Here is a 19,011-nt window from a genome sequence, read left to right as displayed (position 1 = left end):
ATTTAATGTGGACGTCATGAATGTTTTTTTTCTTCAGCACTAAACACTATTAAATACTGTTCAAAGTGAGAAGATCTGACAAAGGGTATTATATCAAAATCATATAACATAAAATACCAAGTTAAAAACAAAAGGTATCTGTGCACCTTATTGTCTCAGTCTTCAACTCACCACTCCGATGGAAAAGTAGTTGTTTATAATGCTGTAAGGCACTGGGTCCCCTCGCTCTTCCTTGTCTGTGGGTGTGACATCAATCTTCCAGCGATCCAGCATCACCTCTGTACTGTTCTCAATGTCCCGCAGGATCTTAAGGAGGCTTTCGCCCTCATAGCCTCACGAAGAATAAGATGAGACAAGTGAGATGTTAAAATGGGTCTAGAATATCTCGTGCAACATGACTGACACTTTGTGAACACAGTGGGCAAAGACAAGAAAATACAAGTGAGTTTCTGTAATAATTTTCGTTATACATGCATATGGACCAATTACTTCCGGTATTACTCAATTTTGTTACTTATAATTAGTGATTTTGTTATTATAAAGTCCTTAGGTTATAATGTGTTGGACCTTTTTGTTTGTTCTTTATTTGGTATTTCGACCTATTTTGAAAAAATTAAGTGAGTGCCAAAAACTGCATTTCTTTTTGAGGCTGGATCCAAAGTGAATTAGTCTCTTAAGGAAAAATTAAATCGCTTACAGCAGAAAAAAAGAATTGTCTATAGCCTGGTTGGGAAAAAAACAAACAGTTTTAGTCTCAAAGTTTAATTTCTCTTGTCATTTCAAATGTGAATTCCCCATATAAAACAAAGTTAAATGCCAAAACAGCATTTTTTTAATGCTTGTGAAATTTTCCAATACAAATATAAAACTTCCTAAACAGTTAAACAGACTAACACACTGTGCAAAAAGTTTTGGCTAAAGTTATTTATTTATTGTTAAATGTGCTTTATTTAGGTTTTATCAGTCTCTGTACACTTCACCAATACATAAACTCAAACATGACAGATGGCTGAGCCTGGTTCTGCTTGAGGTTTCTTCCTGTTAAAAGGGAGTTTTTCCTTCCCCATGTCTCCAAGTGCTTGCCCATAATGGGTTGTCTGATTGTTTGGGGTTTTTTGCTCTATTATCGTAAGGTCTTTAACTTAAAGTATAACAAGTACGGGGCAGGGATAGCTCAGTAGGTAGAGTGGTGGCCCCATAATTGGAAGGGTGGGGGTTCGAATCCAGTGAACAGCTACCCTGAGGTACCCCTGAGCAAGGTATCACCCCTACACACTGCCCCCCGGGCGCCCAATGGCTGCCCATTGCTTCACAGAGTGAATGGGTTAAATGCTGAGAGGAATTTTCCCACGGGGATCAATAAAGTAGCATATTCTGTTACTTTGTTGATAATAGAGGAACCTGAAGTGTTGTTGTGATTTGGCATTATAAAAAAAAATTGAAGTGAACTGAATTTAAAATTCAATAGATTACTGTATTCCCACATGCATAAACCTTGCAACATAGGCTTGTTAGATTTGATAGCTTTGCTCCTCTGATAGCAACCAAGATGGTGGTGGCTAAATGCCAAATTCAAAGCTACTTCCTTCTTTGCTGTACAGTCTATGGTTTTCAGATATTTTTTTGCACATTGTCATCTACATGCTGTTTTCCAGGAGATCAGAAAGAGATGATAAAAGTGATTAAAAATGTGATAACAGCCAATAAAAGCAAATATCAAAAGTCCACCTATATATGTTATGGCGCCACACTACTTACACTCTGTGTAAGTAGATTGTCCTCTAATAATCAATTTTACTTTAATGCTCTGCCTGCCTAAAAAAAAAACCATACAATATCTCGATAATCCATTAATTGCTTAACCATGAACTCAAAGCAGTCTATTAAAATAAATGAATAAATAAATAACATTTTTTAAAAAGCAGCTTTTCTTTGTTTTATATAATTGAATATTTATGTATTTGCCTGGAAAATACAAAACATGTAGACATCACTCTGGGCATTCCACTGTTTTGATTTCTGTGCTCTATTTAATCAATTAATTTGCATATTATTTTTAGAGCACTGACTGAAGTAATTATTAGTTTTAGCCACATTGATGTTCCAGAATAATTGCAGCGTTACAAACAATATTAACACTGGATTTCTAATATGGGACATTTATACCTCTACCTTTAACTACAGCAAAGGGATGTGAGGCCATGTTGTTGACTGTTATGTATCTGTTTTCTGTCAGTACCTCCTCCCCATCGCAGACATCTTGCCAGGTCGTTGCCCGTGCCAAGAGGAAGTATACACACAGGAGGGTTCTTGTCCAGGTTGGCCTTATCTGGAGCAGCGGGACAAATATCACAACAAGATGCGAAACAAGGCCAAACCAAGAAAACAAACTCACTGCAAGAACTTGCAAAGAAACCATCAAATCCCTTTTTCAGCCCAACTAGTAATACTAGAAGTCAACATGAATGTCCAGTTGTACAGTCTATTTCAAGAGGCACATTTTGCCTGACAGTTATTACCTCTCTTTGTTTTGATTGATAAAAAATTGAGGCAATTTTTGAGAGCCCAAACAAGTAACACATCTTCAAGACCAAACGGAGAAGGCCGGGTGATTTTTTTTCCTTCAAATGATGACTAATATGTTGTTTTCCAACTCACGTAATCATCCCATTTTACCACCTCTGAATACGCAGGCTTGGATGTAATGAAAGTGTTCATATACAACCCATTTATTACGCTTTACCATTTCAGGCTGGACAACAAGAGTGCTGCACCCTTTGAAAAATAATAAAAACAAAGGCAATTTTGCCAAAAAAGGAAATGGGGTGTTTAAGTGCTACAGTACTATGTTTATTACTTTACAGGTAACTGAATGCAGTATGTGCACATGTACTGTAGCACCTCAGAAGGCTTGCAGGTTTTTTTGGAATGAAGACGAGGACCAAATTCTTGGCAAAGTTGGGACAAAATAAAAAAAAATTATGTTTGAAAAGTAGCATATTCTGTACCAATGAAGTCCAGGATCCAGCCCACAGTGCCATCACCTCCACAGGCCAACACTCTGAAATCAGGAACATCTCTGAAGAAATTCAACCTGTAACAGACATCTCACTTTTAAATGTCTTGCACTGGTTACAGAAGATATCTTTTATCTTCAGTTTTCCCTGAAAATAATTGAAAATGATTTTAAAAATTAAGGTGCATTAAAACGTCTCTTTTTTCAGTTTTTCTTGCATTTAAAATTCACATGACACAAACATGGTGTGCATATTATGAGCATATTTTTGAACCTACTGCCACAGCACACTGCTTCACTGCAAACCCCCATCTAATCCCACAAAATAACACATGTCGCATTGATAATTATTCATTCAGTGAGCTAGCCTGCCTGTTCGAGGCCTAATTGGATCATGACAGGCAGTGTTCAGTCCAACTTCTTCCGTTCCTTCACAATAACAAAGCCCTAACTGAATGAGCCAGCCTCCGAGCCTCGTATGGCGGGTAAATGATTCGCTCAATTACTCTCCAACTGGGACCACAAACCATATTAGACGCAAAACAGACGGCCGCAAACATGAAAGGCAACTTTGGGGATATTTAAATACCAAGAAACAAACACTTAATTTGCTGTAATTGCATTAGTGAGGCAGCTAATTGACAGCAGTGCGTGCGGCTGCCTCGGCCTGCAGTGTCCGAGGGTGACCGTTCACCCTGCTAATGTGTGCTGCAGTGAGTACACTTGACAAAATATTAACAAGGTTAGAGTAGGAGAAGGTCATCTGGAATGTTCTCAACTCTAGGAAGAAGCCCCGGATTCGGCCCCAGACTGCCGAGGAGAGGCAGGTGATGTTTCAGGCACATCAACAGAGAAACAAACAGTGGCTACAAGGTCAGTCCCTAAAACTTGGGAGTTGCGTTGGCGCAGTGAGAGCTGTGCCAGTCTCAACCTCGTGGAGGGTTTCTTTGTACCCTATGAGTGCTGCTGTGTATTTATTTTTTATAAGACACAAAGATTCTGTTTTCACATCTAATCAAAGCCAAACAACGTGGCAGCACGACGCCGAGGCATTCCTGTGTGTTTAAACGCTGCTGGACGCAAACAGCAAAGTGGAGGAGCGTTGTGCATGTAAATCATCCATTCATTTTCTTAATCACAAATGTGAACCATAGGAAACCTGGAGCTGCCCACACCACCAGCCTGCAGTGAGCTGCTTGTCTGTATGCGCGATCACATGTGGTATGGCGAGCGTTTCACCTCTCTCTATCCGTCAGTCACTTGTGTCACCAGCTCTGCGTTCAGCCTTATGCATATGGAGTCGCTGCTCGTCAGAATGATGCTATCGTCTCCAGGATTTGTTATGTGTGAACTCACCTCATTTGTGTCTGTTCTGTATGAGGGAACCGAGTGAGAGGTTTAATATTACAGGCCTCTCTTGCATGTGATGGTGGTTATTATATGTGGGCAACAACCGAAAACACTACTGGGTGTGTAAACAGAAGGTCATTAGCTGATCTGATTAGTGAGGTAACAAACAGAGGGATGCTTTTAGATTTTGTGTTTTTCCTGTCTTTGCTTCTCCTTTTATAAACAGTTCTTTCATTTTTTCCACAATAATTTATATAAAAAGAAAAATTCTTAATGCAAGGGAACTTACTACAGATACTGCAGCCAGTTATAAAAGCTAATAAATGAAAATTAAAACATAAAACAAAATATATAAAACTAATGTTGAGCATAGTGTATCAGTAAAGAAGTTGTGAATCTTTATTTTTCCTTGTTTTTGCTTTGTCTATACTATAGTCGTTATTATTACTATTTATTATTTTTTCAGTTCTTTAGATACATCATGGCAGTTGTTTTGGGATTTAATAATCTAAGAGCAGTCATGTTCACTTTTTTATTTACATTAGAAAACAATCCTCTGATTTTCATGAGTACACTGAAACAGCCTTTTCATTCCTGTTAAGACTGCTAACAGGCTATCAGTGTTTATCTGTGGTTAATACTAATAATAATACTAAGTTATAAGCTACAGTGTTTTTAAATATAATCTTTTTTTACCATTTGAAATACAAATCATTTTGGAAAATATCTACGTGCTTTGTCTCATATCCTCTCAGAGGATTTTAGGGTTTAGATCTTAGATTAATAAAGGGGCTGCAGATTTTCCCTCTCTGCCATATTTATGTGTCTGAAACATTTCTTAGGGGCCACTTTTAAAAAGCAAACCTCAATCGCGATATGATTGTGAAATTTGGATGCTTTAAACATAAAAAAGTAACCTGTGAAAAAATATATTATATTGACATTTAGCTTCTTTCATGGAAATAACAAATTTTAAAAACGATATCTCACTCTACAGACGTGTGAGATATCACTAAAGATGATCTGGTCAACAACGTACCCCGGCATGGGTCCGTTTTTAGCCAGGTTGTAGACTTGTCTTGGGTTCAGAAGATACTGGAACTTTCTGTAAATCCTACAGAAGAAATAAATAAAAAAATAACATCAGAAGAAACTAAGAAGCAATGCAAATGTCGCTCTCAAATATCACACATTCGTTTCCACTCCAGGGAATTTAGCCTGTTAAGTGCAAATGCAGTCCAGGGTCCAATCACAATGTAACGAGGCAGTGGACTGGGCAGTGGGGTGGGACATACCCAAAGTCCCCTTGAGGAGAAACCATTAGAAAGACTAATTCATTTTAATTTCAATTTCATTATATCAACTGGCTGAAGTCATATTTTGATCTCATAATTTAAACAAATGAGGGCCGGAGTAATAAGGAGTGAATGAATATGTTTCAGTAATAACCCAATTAGCCCTGGGTTAAAGAAGGGGAACCAGCCAGTGACATGACAGTGAGAAGGCTGTCTGAAGCGAGAGTGTGTGTATGTGTGTGTGAGAAAGAAAGAAAAGAGAGCTGACAGTGGAGGCGTCCAGTGCTTTAGGTAAATGTTATTTTGTTTTATTTGACTGAGCAAGCCTAAAGCACTTGGCGGCCAGAGGCCACGCTGCTGCCTTCCCTCTGCGGCTGAGGAGCGGGGCTTTAGAGGCCTCTTGTAGCATGTTGAGACAGATTGTGTACTTACCTCTCTCCCTGCTTCCCCCCGCTCTTCGGATTGACAAACACCAGCAGAGGATGAGTGCCCTCTATTGTTGTGATCTGAATGGGAGATGTCAAAACAAACTGTTGGTGTTTGGAGACTGCAGGATGCTTCACAGGAATTCACTTTCAAGCCATATCCCTCAGACATTTTGCCAAGTATATACAGCACTTTCAAGCCATGCCAGTCATCTGATTCGTTATAAACTGCAGTTTTCCTGTTACCTGGCTGGGATAATGTCTGTGTGTGCTTCATGTTCCTTCGCCTGAGTAAAAACTTAATCTTGGGTTAATTATAATATCTAATTATAAAAGGAAGAGCTGTGATGGAAATTTTAGCCAGTATCTCTGAAACTACATTATACAGTATCACAGGTCCCTTGATTTTTGAGGAACTGATATCTTTATCTTTCAAAGAAACCTTGTTTTGCTTTTTTATTGTCAAAAAAAATCATGTATTCATTCTTACTCAAATAATTCAAGTAAATATAGTTTTTCACTGCAGGTGAGTCATTCTCAAATTTACGCCGACCCACTCAGATCTTTAATTGGATATTCAACCAGCAGATGAGCATATGACAAAGGATGCCCTTCATTATTTTCCCCCTGGTTCATTTATATCTTTTCCTCATTTTGCTTTATGAGACTATATCTCTGTTAATAGTTTTACTACAACCTCATAACAACCACTCCATTTGAACTCTTTCCCACTAATGATGATCTGGATCAAGAACAGGTCAGAAAATGATGAATAACATCTCATTTTGAAATCCAATAGGTTTGTTTCATAGGTTCTAGTTTTCTTTTTTTTTTTTAAAGTAGAAATTGGAATGAAAATCTAAAATTCCACTGCAAAATTTTTAATTAAAATTTCTTGCAGTATCTTCACTGTCCACTAGTGGGCAATTGCACCACCATTGTAGGTAATTGATACACGTGAACTACAGTGGTTAGAATCTCCAGCTCCAGGACAATTAATCAGGATTGCCTCAAAATGAACTACAGCATCTGTGTTTTTGGAAGTAATGAATAGAATAGCATAGAAAGCATTTATTGTTGTTGCACTATGCAAAACACAAGTGTGGCAGTGCTACTCCTGATTGGTGAATTAAAGTCACAAACACATCACTCACGGAAACAACTGTTTTGTTTTGTTTTATTTTGGGGGTTTTGTTGACACCAACAAAATGCCAAGCTGACAACAACATTATCCTTAAATACTTTTAAATATTATTTTTAAAGTTTGGGACTATTAAACTCAACTTTTGAATGCAAGCTGTTTTTCTGGCTTCAGAGCCCATAAAGCCCTGTAAATACCTCTGACATAAAAAAACAAGAAGTCCTCTATCTTACAGTCAGTCAATACTCAACCTGATACCGAGTACTTATTTGCAACTGCTTTCTAATCAGCCAGACAGTTTGCCTTGAGTGACGTGAGAAAGGATTTTCCAGTGTCTCTGAGTGGTAGTGAATCTGTGGAAAGGCAGAGCCTGCGATGTCAGAGGCAGATCTCACAAAGCGCCACATAAACAAGCTCTGACTCAGCGGCCCCTGTTTGAATTACCCTTCCTGCAGTTAGTCTGCAACAACTCGCCCAGTGCTCTCCCTGACACAGATGAAGCACTTAACTCCCCCTGCCTGCTATCCCAGCAGGCCAAGGGTGAATTAATGAGCTCCCTGTCCAGTTCAGAGTGATCCATTACTTCCTGTAATTATAAATAATAATCTTGATTATTACGCTGGTTAGCCAGCGAGGAGCATAGATGGATGTGCCTGGGATATGATTCATCATATTTCTCTCTCATCCACGCGTAGACGTGCAGTCGCCACAGACGGCGGCAGGCTTCCATCGCCAACATGCTGGCTGACAGATATTAGAGAGCATCAGGCTGGACAAGGCTCTGCCATGGGATACTGATTACCAGCAGGGCCTGCAGAGTCCCATCATACAGAGCTTCCTTTTAAAAACATGGTATTCAACAATGAAAAACGGTTTGATTTCTGGATGGGACCTTAAAATAATCCGACTGTATCCAATTTATGGCTGTGCAGAATTTAGCAAGCAAGCTTTTTAACATGTATTTCAGTTGATCTCTGAGTTACTCTTTGTTTTTATTTATTTCAAAATTAGCCTATTTCTCGGCATCCACAAAACATTTCAGATCATATAACCACTTATTCTGCACCTGTACCCCAAATAATCGGACTGTCTTATGTTCCCTTGTTTGTGAAGTGAAGACTTGTGCTGGATTAAAACAGATTTTTTCAACTACTAACTGATTTTTCAACTTTTGAACTTTTCAACTAAATTTATGAATCTGAAAATTAAGGATTCCTCAAACCCCCTCTCCTCATTGTGGGCCTTTTCAAACTGTGAAGCATGATCAATGAAATATCTAAAAACAAACAAATAAAATACAAACAAACAAACCCAAAGCATGAATTCTGCACTCACTGCAGTATGGGAATGTGATTAGTAAATAAAAACTATAAAAAATATTAAGGCACAAAACTGTCAAACGTGAAAAAATAAATAGAAAAGCCAGACTCGCGTACAACCTGCAGTCCTTGGCCATCGACTGTGACAGAGTTGGCTCTCTGCATCTTTCCTCGGCCTGACTGACTTGACCGAGAGTCCTTCCTCAGTGTAGACTGTCTTTCCTGTGGTCAAAGGTCAAACAATTACAAGAGCATTGTTTTTTTCTGCAATTAAAAAAAAAAAAAAAAAAAAAAAAAAAAAAAAAAATATATATATATATATATATATATATATATATATATATATATATATATTACTATTATTGGATATAATAGTGCATAGGTAAATACATGGGTTTACTGCCAGAATTGGAGTGAACTGTGTGTCTCGTATCTGTTGCTGTTAAGTCATCTCTAGAGACCTGCTATCGTTTTATGACTACAATGATGTGAACAGCTTAGTGTAGGTTGCAGATTTAGTATATCGCTAACATTTTTTTTTATTTTTAGCAGAAAGAAGTCAGAATATAATATATATATATATATTAATATATTAATATTATATATCTGTAATTTCCCAGTAGATTTCCTATAAATTCACATTTAATCTGTTGCTAGTTGAAGAATTTCACTGAAAGAAAAGCTTATTTTACATATTGCAACTTACAAATCTGCCATAACCAAATAAAAAGTTACAAACATAAATACAAAACAATGAGGTTATTAATAAAAAATTCATGTTGTAACGTTTTATGTTGGCTTTTGACCTTTTCTGGCAAACTTTCCCCACATAAGTTTAAATGGAGTTTTTATTGAGTAAGTAAGAGTCCTTCCTCGTGAAGCGCACCCATACAATTTTGGAAATAAACTTCTACAAAATAATTTGGTGCCACTTCAGAGCTCAGTGGGAGAACACAGGCTGATGATTGGATCCTCGGGTAACAGTTCCAAACAAGGTCAGGTTCACCAAGCCTCGGGACTGCTGACCCATCAGAAGTGAAGTCTTACCAGGACGATGGGGCAGATTGAGTTGGGGGGCAGGATGTGATCCTTCAGGGGTCCACAGTCACACTCAGGTTTCACATGTGAGGCACACTTGTTATGGAGCTGGAGGAGGTGGCAACCGTTATTAACAACCAACTCGTGTCAATAAGAGCGCATGTTTAAGTGTACAATTTCAGGTATATGCTCCAGACTAATTTACATTACATGTGTCATTGTCTCCATTTTATTTTCTATTAACGTGCAACTGCAAACAAGTGTTTTGGGAGTGTAAATTGGTGGGATGACTTGTGAGGTAGGAGAGGTGCAAAAATGAAACCCTAAACAACAAGAAGCAGTGGGAATATAATAAGGAGGTGGCTGCTTCTCCTCGGGTGGCGGCTTACCGTGATTTGACACCAAACACAGTGGAGCCCAGTCAGACCCTGGTAACACTTAATGGTTTTGTGACACTTGTCACACTTGGTGGGGCAGTTCCCTTCCACCCAGAAATGATGCATTACCTGCAGAGAAAAGGAGAGATAGCACACAGAGAGGGAAAAAAGTGAGAAAAGAAACATGGTGCAGAAAAACAAGATATATACAAAAGCACAAGTGACACAACAATTAAAGAAAGCAAGGTGGAAGGGAAAAACAAGCAAGAAGGAACAAGAAGGAAAAACAGAGCGCGAGAAGGAGAAAGCAAAACAAACAGTGCTGTCTGCATCCCTGTCTCTAAACTAGGTTTATCCTGGTAATTAGAAATGCTTAGTAGCAGATTGAGTTGTTGCAATTCCATGAGAGGAAGAGAAGCTCTTATTCTAAGCTCCACGGAGCACTGCTGATCCAAGCGTGCCGACTGGTAAACACTCCAATTGGACGTACCTCTGTGTTTTTCTTGGACTTGACATAGGTTTTGATGCAAGACAGCGGAGCGCGAGCCACACAGCGCTCGTGGACTGTGTACTTGCAGACTGGAGCAAAAAAAAGAAAAAAACAAAACACAAAAACATGGTTTTGAATGAACAAAAGAACAAAGAAGAACTTCTCTGTTGTTGTAAAGTACGTACGCTAGGGTTTGACTTATGTGTGCACATGAAGATGTTTGTTCATCTTTTTATAACTCAGTAAAGGGTGCACTGTAGGATGCAGTATGACTAAAACACATGCAGGTCTTATCCTTTTAAAATAAATGTCTCTGTTAAACGGTTTATTTCTCCTTTATCTCCACCTGTCCTGTATTTTAGACAATCATGTGGCACTAAATCAAAATTATTAGACATTTACTTTTTGATGTCAGTTGTTTTATGTAAATACGCTTATCATCACCTTTCATGCATGAAAGGCAGTGCAGATCGATAATGTTACATTTCATCTTTTTAAACAGATAAGTGCATGTGTCAAACCTTTAACACTGACTGAATTACTCACATGAGCAGCAGAGACCCTGCTTCCCCAGTCCAATTAACATGTTGAGACACAGGTTACAGTAGGCTGGCTTATTGAAGTGCTTCAGTCTCCACACGTGCTGCCCATCATCTTTTACGTTCTGCAGCAACAGAAACAGGTGCAACGATTAGCTGATGGAACAGTCACCGAGTCAGTAATCCACTGCTGTATCGCATGGCTTCATATTCAGGCTGGACAATCACCAGTTAATCATCTGATTGACCTTTTATCACAAGTTGAATTCTGTACAAAAGCACTTTGTAGTTGATTTTGTTCTTCTAGATGCAGCGTTTTCAGTGGGAGAAACATTTCATCACTTGTCCAAGTGACTTCTTCAGTCTCAGCTGATTTGTGAAACAGCTGCAATCAAGAGATGAGATAAGAGTCCATCTTTCACGATCTTAGGCGCCCTCCTCGGTTCAGCCACCATCGTTTCCTTTTCACATAAATGGCCTCCTTGACTCCATGCTCAAACCAGCCTTCCTCCCTGTGCACATCTTCATCACTGAATGAGTGGCCTGACAGGGTAGCTCTTCCATGTTGCGCTGTGGTTGGTTTCCTCTTGAACTTCATCGTGTACACTATATCGCTCTGTTTCAGGTAGGAAACTGGGTCTTTGCGGTGGATGGATTTTGGGAGTTTTTGGGGTTTTTTAAAAGTCATTGAGACTGTTTTGAAAAAATCAGCTGTTCAAAAACTCCTGATGCATAACGGATAGCCAATGGTTTTTGCTTAGGCAGCATTTTTCCGTCTTCTCTCCTGGATTGCATGGAGTGTTCTTCAAGCCTCTTCCCAGCTTCCCATGCCCAGCTGGGATAACCACATTTACTCAGGGCCTCTTTGATATGATGTTCTTCTGATTCCCTGTCCGCTGTGTCTGCAGGGATGCTGTTCACTCTCTTACAGCTTTGATTGCAGCCATTCTCCAACTCTCTGTGAACAGTTCTCATGGCCACAAATCAATGGTGATGACAATTTGCATATTAATGATCATGAAACTACCCTCATGGCTCATTCTTAGGAAATGGTGCTAGATTCACTCATTATGCATTTGTAGTGCTTATAAAATTTGGGAAACATGCAGTTAGCTGAGACTGAAGAAGTCACTTGGATGAGTGATGAAATGTTTCTCCCACTGAAAACACTGAATTCAGATTAACATAATCAACTTTTCTGGGATTTCATCAAGACAAAGCATTTTGATTTTTTTTGTATATTATTCTAGGTCAAGCAGTCTAAATTCAGTAAGGACAGAAGGCATGATTTTCTGTTACTCTTTTGTAGTAATATTCATTCATAAAAAAGGATACACTGTAAGGATTTATATTAAAATGTAGTCAAATGCTTCCACCTAGTGGAAAAAGCATGAACTGATGGTGTTCACAGTTGACACAGTAGCAGTAGCATACCAAGCTTATCAAGAGTAAAACCAAAAATCCACTACAAAGCATCTCTGTTTTGGTCAGTTTTGCAATATGCCAAGTTTTCAGCTAATGCTGTAGCTCTTTGGGAATCAAGCTATGCTATGTTTTTACATTTACAACTTAAATAGAAACAACTTAAAATTGGTTCTGTGCCTAGCTTCATCCCTCGAGTTATGTGCCTTACTGTACAGCTTACTGTTGCAAACAAAACATTTTCTTCTGAAAATGGTGAGGTCAGGCTGGGCTGAAAATTTCTAAATACTATTTTTAGCATAGTACTGTACTAGCATAGCACTGTGCATCTAAGAAAGCTTTGGGCTTCTCAGTATTAGCACCAAATGTGACTCTCTCTCTATGGACTCACTGTCTCCAGGCCCAGCAAGACTAGCAGGGGGATGGTGGTCATCCCTCCCTGGATCCACTCTTCCAGTGATACAGTACCATCGTGATCGTAGTCAATCTCCTGCATCATTTCCTGAAGGATCTACAATAAAAACATATAATAAAAACAACAACAGAAGACATCTTGAGTTGAGTACGCATGACTGTCTCAGGGTAGTAAACAATATTTTCATGCATATTCTATTTCTCAAGCAACATAGCGTATGAATATCCTCCTTACTGGTTTCAGCTCGGTCACATCCCATTCCAGGTACTCTGCGACATGCATCATCTGGGAGACAATGTGCTCTAACTCCTGTGGCGAGACCACAGACGGTCATTACAGGCACCAAAACACTGTGTTTACCTTTCTGTATGTCGCAGCCTTAAGTTAATGTCACTAAATTTCTTTGGCATGAATAGACTGATGAACAGCTCGTAATAGCAGGTTGGAAATGTCATTCTTCCGCAGAGAAGAGTTGCACACAGCAAAAACAAAGGCAGCGTGGGAAGCACTCTGAAGCTGAAGGTTTAATTACAATGGTTGGTTTTTGGGGGCAGAGGCGGATGATGTTATTATCCAGTACCGCACTGAATCACTATGATGCACTTAGGATATCTTTAAAAACTAGAGTGTATGAGTGTAAATGAAGAGTTCATACTGTTTTTTCATTTTCTCTTAAATTCTGAGTATGATTTGGGTGCCACTCAATGGCTATCTCTGCCTACATTTGTATTCTCTCTGCCCTCTCATTAGTCCTCTGCTTTCTATTATGCTTTCTATCTACCGTCCAATAATGGGTGAGAGATGACTAATAATTGAATACGTTACCAAACCCACTCCACCTTCTCTATCTCCCTTTTAACCCTTTAATTTAAACCCCCACTCCCTCCTACACACTCTGCACAGATAATGAGCAGTGCTCTTTCATTCATAACTATGTCCAAGCCACAGATTTTACTCGTCCTTGTTTTTCTCCATTACTCTTCCCATTTCATCCATTAATTTACTTAATTTATTTAAATGATTTTGTTGATGGAGAAACATACATACAGAGAAATAGAGACTGATGGACAGAAATGATTAAAAAAATGGAGCTTGACTGATAAAAGAAGAAAATGCAGAGATATTAGAAAGATAATCAGCAAAAGACTTTATTTTACATTTACACAAGACAGCTTGCAAATAATATAGTCTATTATTATAAATCCATGTTAGTTTGGCTGTTAAATATTATAATTTTTCATTTAAAAAGTTATCTAAGTGGTGAACAGAGCTGGATATCTGTTACCTGACAGAAAAAAGTCTCAGAAACCCTGAAAAACTAAAAATCTATGTCATCGGACAAGCCACTGGATTCCTTAAATGCTCACTGACCACTTTATTACAGTAGATATGCCTTGTTAGTACTAGTTTGGACCACTTTTTGTTTCCAGAATTAACTTTATTCTTCATGTCATAAATCAAACAAGGGGCTGGAAACATCCCTCAGAGACTTTGCTGCATATTGAAATGATAGCATCATACAGTTGCTGCAAATCCATGATAGGAATCTCCCATTCCACCACATTCCAAGGGTGTTCTATAGGATCTGGTGACTGTGGAGGCCATTTAAGTACAGTGAACTCATTGTCATGTTCAAGAAATCAGGTAACATTTTCCCAGTGTTTGGTTTGATGGATGGATGGATGGATGGATGGATGGATGGATGGATGGATGGATGGATGGATGGATGGATGGATGGATGGATGGATGGATGGAGCCTTCTATTTGTCACATACAAAGTTTACACCTGCAGTGAAATAGGACCCCTCCAACCATACATACATAGCACAGACATCACATGGGAAGACTGGTCTAATTTTGGTGAGCCCATGTGAATTATAGCCTCAGATAACTGTTCTTGGCCAAGTTAGTGTTGCCTTCCTATTACAACAAACTAATCCGGCAATTCTCCACTGATCTCTGGCATCAACAAGGCATTTTTCCCCATATAATTGCTCAGTGGATTTTTTTCTCTTTCTCTCATATGGCTTTTCTCTATAAACTCATCTGCTTATGTGGGTAAATCACAATAGCCAGTCAGTCATTTGTCAGTCAAGAATAGTAATTGGCAAGTGGAACTCAAGCTTATATAATCTTGCACATATAATATTGTCAATGCCATCAAAGCTCATAAAAAACCAATAACAAAAACATTTTGCTCATTAAAAACTAAAGTATTCTGAGGTAGGATCCTGATTTTGTAAATCAAAACAAACACTCCAAAAGGGAAATATTTACCGAGCTGTCCAAGGAGCCATTTCCATCTGTGTCGTAGAGTCGAAACATGACTATGGAGACAAAAAGAAAATGTCAGCTTATTGTAGTAACATCCTGGATTCTCCAAGTTTCTCCGCCTTTGAGGTCAGTATTTAGTACCACACCAGCTTTGGCTACACTCTTCAGTGCCAATATCACGTCAGTGCACGCAGAGACAAACCAAACTCTTTATCTCAGCAGCTGTCTCATCAGCCTCTGAAGCTGCAACTTTAAGTGTCCCCCAATTACCACTTAAAAGTGTCACCATGGAAACAGACAGCTCCTAAATCACAGATGTGATTGATCATCTCTTAACATCAGTAATTTTATGGCACTGTGACAAAATCTTGAATAACTTCTTACTTCTTTATATTTTTGTGTCAAAAAGTAAGACTTGTAATTTTTTTTTTTTTTGTGATTTAGACCAATAATATTTCTGGCCTTTATTTTTTTTATTTAGACATTGGCTAGTCCCTTTTTTTTCAGTCTGGTTCTTTGCATCTTACAGGGGAATGTATTGGAATCTTTTATTTGTTGAACCATGATCTTTGAATTATTCAAGCATAAAAAGGCACAATCCAAAAAAAAAAAAAAAAAAATGGGCACAGGGGAGCAGTGTTGTGTCTACACATAACAGAAAATTTAGCACCTTCGTTACTAGTAGCCTGTCTCAAAAAATTGTTACAATTTGTTTGGTTGAATATTTAAAAAGTTTAAAAGATAGCACAGTCTGATAGGCAAAATAGTGTTTTTGCACCAACAAGGTGAATCCCTGAACAGTTGAATGCATATTTCGAGACGATGTGCTGTGTGTCCTTAAAAAACATAGTGAAACTGAGCAAGTAGAGGACAGAAAAGTAGCAGGCTTAAAATCCTATTTACAGCAGATGAGCATATAAACAGTATCTGAAAATCTGACACAGGACCTGGGAGAAGGAAGGGAAATGGTGAGAAAAGTCTGGGGTATGTCAAATTACATAAGAACTGGACTGAAAATCAGTGATGAATTCAAATTTGAATCTCTACAGTCATGTGTAAAACACGGTGGAGGCTGTGTCATGGTTTGGGGCCTGCATTTCAATCTGTGGTGTTGGGGATATTGTCAAAATTAATGAAATTATGAACACAGAAAGGTATCAAGAGATTATGATCCACTGTGGAATTAGGCCTGCTGCATATCATATTGCCCGTTAGAAATTTTTACCTGCAAAACTGTCATATTGCAATATTGTTGCTGCAGCAACAGAGTCAGAACTGCGTGTAAACCTTCAATGATGATTTAGTACCTAAAATGCTTCATCAAACTGCAACAAAGTGCAGTATTTTGCTAAATATGCAAGAAAACTTCCAGCTGAAGGTGGAAACCACAAACTTGTTTCACAACTTGAAGCAAAAACACCTTACACATAGCGTATGTGCATATGTGCATCTCTTGCAGAGTTATATAAAGTTTTAAGTATTATTCTATACTTCTCTACTTCTTGACAGGGAACAGCACAAAAGCCAGCATCACCCAAAGACTTTTGTTATATCCTCCAAGAAGTTTGAAGAACTACCTAAAAGCTTGTCTAACATTGACTTTGAAGCTAGTCATAATTGCACAAACTCTGTTTTTTTTTTTTTTTTGGTTTTTTTGCCATATTATGGTATTTCCATGTATTTCTGTGTGTTTGCATCTTTTTCGCCGCTAAAACTATTTCTAATGTTCCTTGCAAAATATAATGATATGAAGGGTTTTGCACAGTACTATGAGTCCTGAGCTGAGCTGTGACAACAACATCAACTGGAAATGGCTGTGCACACTGTTTCAGGCTAATGCCTATAGATAGAAAAAAAACCACTGCCCCACCTCCAGCCTGGCTTGGGTGCAGCACATCGTGGCTACTGACATCATCACTAAAGAGTTGATGTCACATGGCAGCTTGTCAGGCCACTAACAAGGAGCTAATTGCCAGTTTCCAGGGGAAACGGAGGTGATGGTGGTGGCTGATCCTGGTGTCTGCTGCTGGGTGGAGGTTGAGGGTGTTAGAAGGAGGTGACTGTAGTGATCAAAGAGGACCCAAAAGTAAAATGAGCGAAAAGGGTGTTGGCATGATGCCAGCAGTACAAATGGGCTGAAATAAGAAGAGAAATTTCTTTCAAACATACGAATCTTTAAAATAATTGTGATTGCAAATAAGTTCAAATGTATCTCGACTCAAACCCGGCTGCTTCCTGATTATTTACTATTCAGCTCATTCTTATCATCTAAAAGAAAAACAAGAAATACATTTTATGGACTTTTGGTGAGGCCAGTTAAAACTGTAAACAGGGATCAAACACAAATAATGGCAGTGTTACAGTTGTAAGTGAAACTTGATATGTGTCCCAGGAGGTCTGCATTGAAATTAAATAAATAATTTTTAAAAAGTTACTTAATAAAAAAATTACTCACCTTTAACAAACTCGAAAAATTATTTTTTCCTCACAGAAAACAGCTGTAATAAGCCACAACTTTATTAAGTTTGCATCCACATTTATTAGAAAGCAGTCTTCTTCTTCCCATGCCTTTGTGGGTGCATTGCTGTATATGTGAACTACTGCCCCCTGTTTATTAGTGGAATAATGTTACCAAAAAAAACCCCTTCACTACACATATTATTTCAGAAATAAATATTAGGTATAATTAATTTAAGGATATAAACTATAAACTACGTACAATAGAGTTTTTTTCTTTTTATTTAAAAATTAACAATAAAAAGAAAAAAACTCTATTGTACGTTTCGAGAAATTGTAAATTTTGTATTCATTTTTCTTAAAAAAAACAACCCTGGAAATAATTAATTATTTTGTTATCATAAGAAGTGTTTTCTTAAAGTCTTTAATGACTTGTAGCAAAAATAGCTGAAAGTGGGAATGTTTTAATTTAATTTTTTTTCTCTTTCTCATTTTTATTTGTACATTTCCATGCAATCTGTATTTTTTAAAGCTATTTTAATTTTTAATGATCCTGATGTAAATAAAGCAGCACATATGTGTCTAAGAACCACTTTAAATCTGTGCAGTTTTCAAACAGTCCAGAAGAGGGAGCCATCCTCTACCGAAATAACATGTTAAAGCCCACAGAGGTTTACAGGGACAGGGTGCAGCAATGACACGTCACCCATAGTTAATTCCATAATGTGTTCCCAGTCACGGGTACCATCTGCTGAATTATTTAATAATCCCCTTTGCTTAATGGGAGCAGCATTACTCAATAATTCAACAGAAGCATGAGCATTATAGCAACACAGAAAAAATGGCTGCTGTCCAATTGAGAAAACTTTGTGAATTTGTGAAAATATGCAATGACTGCAATTAAGAGGTGTGTCAATAGGCTGCCGAAATGAGGTATCAAACACCTGTTGGTGAAGCTTTATGGGAGCTTAGAAGATCAATTTAAAAGAAAGTGATCTGCATTAAGACAGAAAGTGGACATGCAGAAAAAAAAAGATTGATTTTTACATTTATAATAAAATAGGCATTTAGGCTGTGGCCAGATTAGAACCTTTGAGTTTAGAAACCCAAAATGTTAATGGCTGATAAGACATGCTGCAAGAGGAAACATTTTACCTTAATTAGTTTTAAGTAAAGAATAACGCAATAAGAAAAACAATTCGGTTGAATGCACTTCTTAATTACCAAAAACATCTCAGGAAAGTCTGACTCACTCAGATAAAATGCTGAGAAAAAAAGCAAACCAAACAAAGAAACCAGCAGGTACAAAGTGATTAAGGAAATATTTTCACTGCAACAAGACATTAAAACAGAAGTTTGAGTTATTTTACTAATTGTTGAGCATCATTTATAGTAAAGGGAACTAACTGCTCATTTCCAATTTCATAATTTTATTCTTGGACTCTGCTGAAGA

At 38.0% G+C, this 19,011-nt stretch overlaps 1 protein-coding gene across 2 annotated transcripts in view; it reads right to left on the bottom strand.

Moving 5' to 3' along the window:
• The window catches only part of dgkb (diacylglycerol kinase, beta), an 81,314-nt gene that overhangs the window by 41,190 nt on the left and 21,113 nt on the right, over positions 1–19,011 (bottom strand). For both annotated transcript variants that reach the window (XM_039620027.1, XM_039620028.1), the window contains 13 exons: positions 15,105–15,154; positions 13,062–13,136; positions 12,804–12,923; positions 10,998–11,115; positions 10,452–10,540; positions 9,974–10,090; positions 9,594–9,692; positions 8,667–8,768; positions 6,094–6,167; positions 5,406–5,480; positions 3,009–3,094; positions 2,240–2,329; positions 172–332 (listed from right to left, as the gene is read on the bottom strand). In XM_039620027.1, the coding sequence (XP_039475961.1) occupies positions 172–332; positions 2,240–2,329; positions 3,009–3,094; positions 5,406–5,480; positions 6,094–6,167; positions 8,667–8,768; positions 9,594–9,692; positions 9,974–10,090; positions 10,452–10,540; positions 10,998–11,115; positions 12,804–12,923; positions 13,062–13,136; positions 15,105–15,154 (1,256 nt within the window). The remainder of the gene's footprint in view (positions 1–171; positions 333–2,239; positions 2,330–3,008; positions 3,095–5,405; positions 5,481–6,093; positions 6,168–8,666; positions 8,769–9,593; positions 9,693–9,973; positions 10,091–10,451; positions 10,541–10,997; positions 11,116–12,803; positions 12,924–13,061; positions 13,137–15,104; positions 15,155–19,011) is intronic.

This window comes from Oreochromis aureus, linkage group 11 (genome assembly GCF_013358895.1).
Source record: "Oreochromis aureus strain Israel breed Guangdong linkage group 11, ZZ_aureus, whole genome shotgun sequence".
Lineage (NCBI taxonomy): Eukaryota > Metazoa > Chordata > Actinopteri > Cichliformes > Cichlidae > Oreochromis > Oreochromis aureus.
Note: the sequence above shows the minus strand (reverse complement) of the source record. Positions and strands in the feature narration are given on the sequence as shown.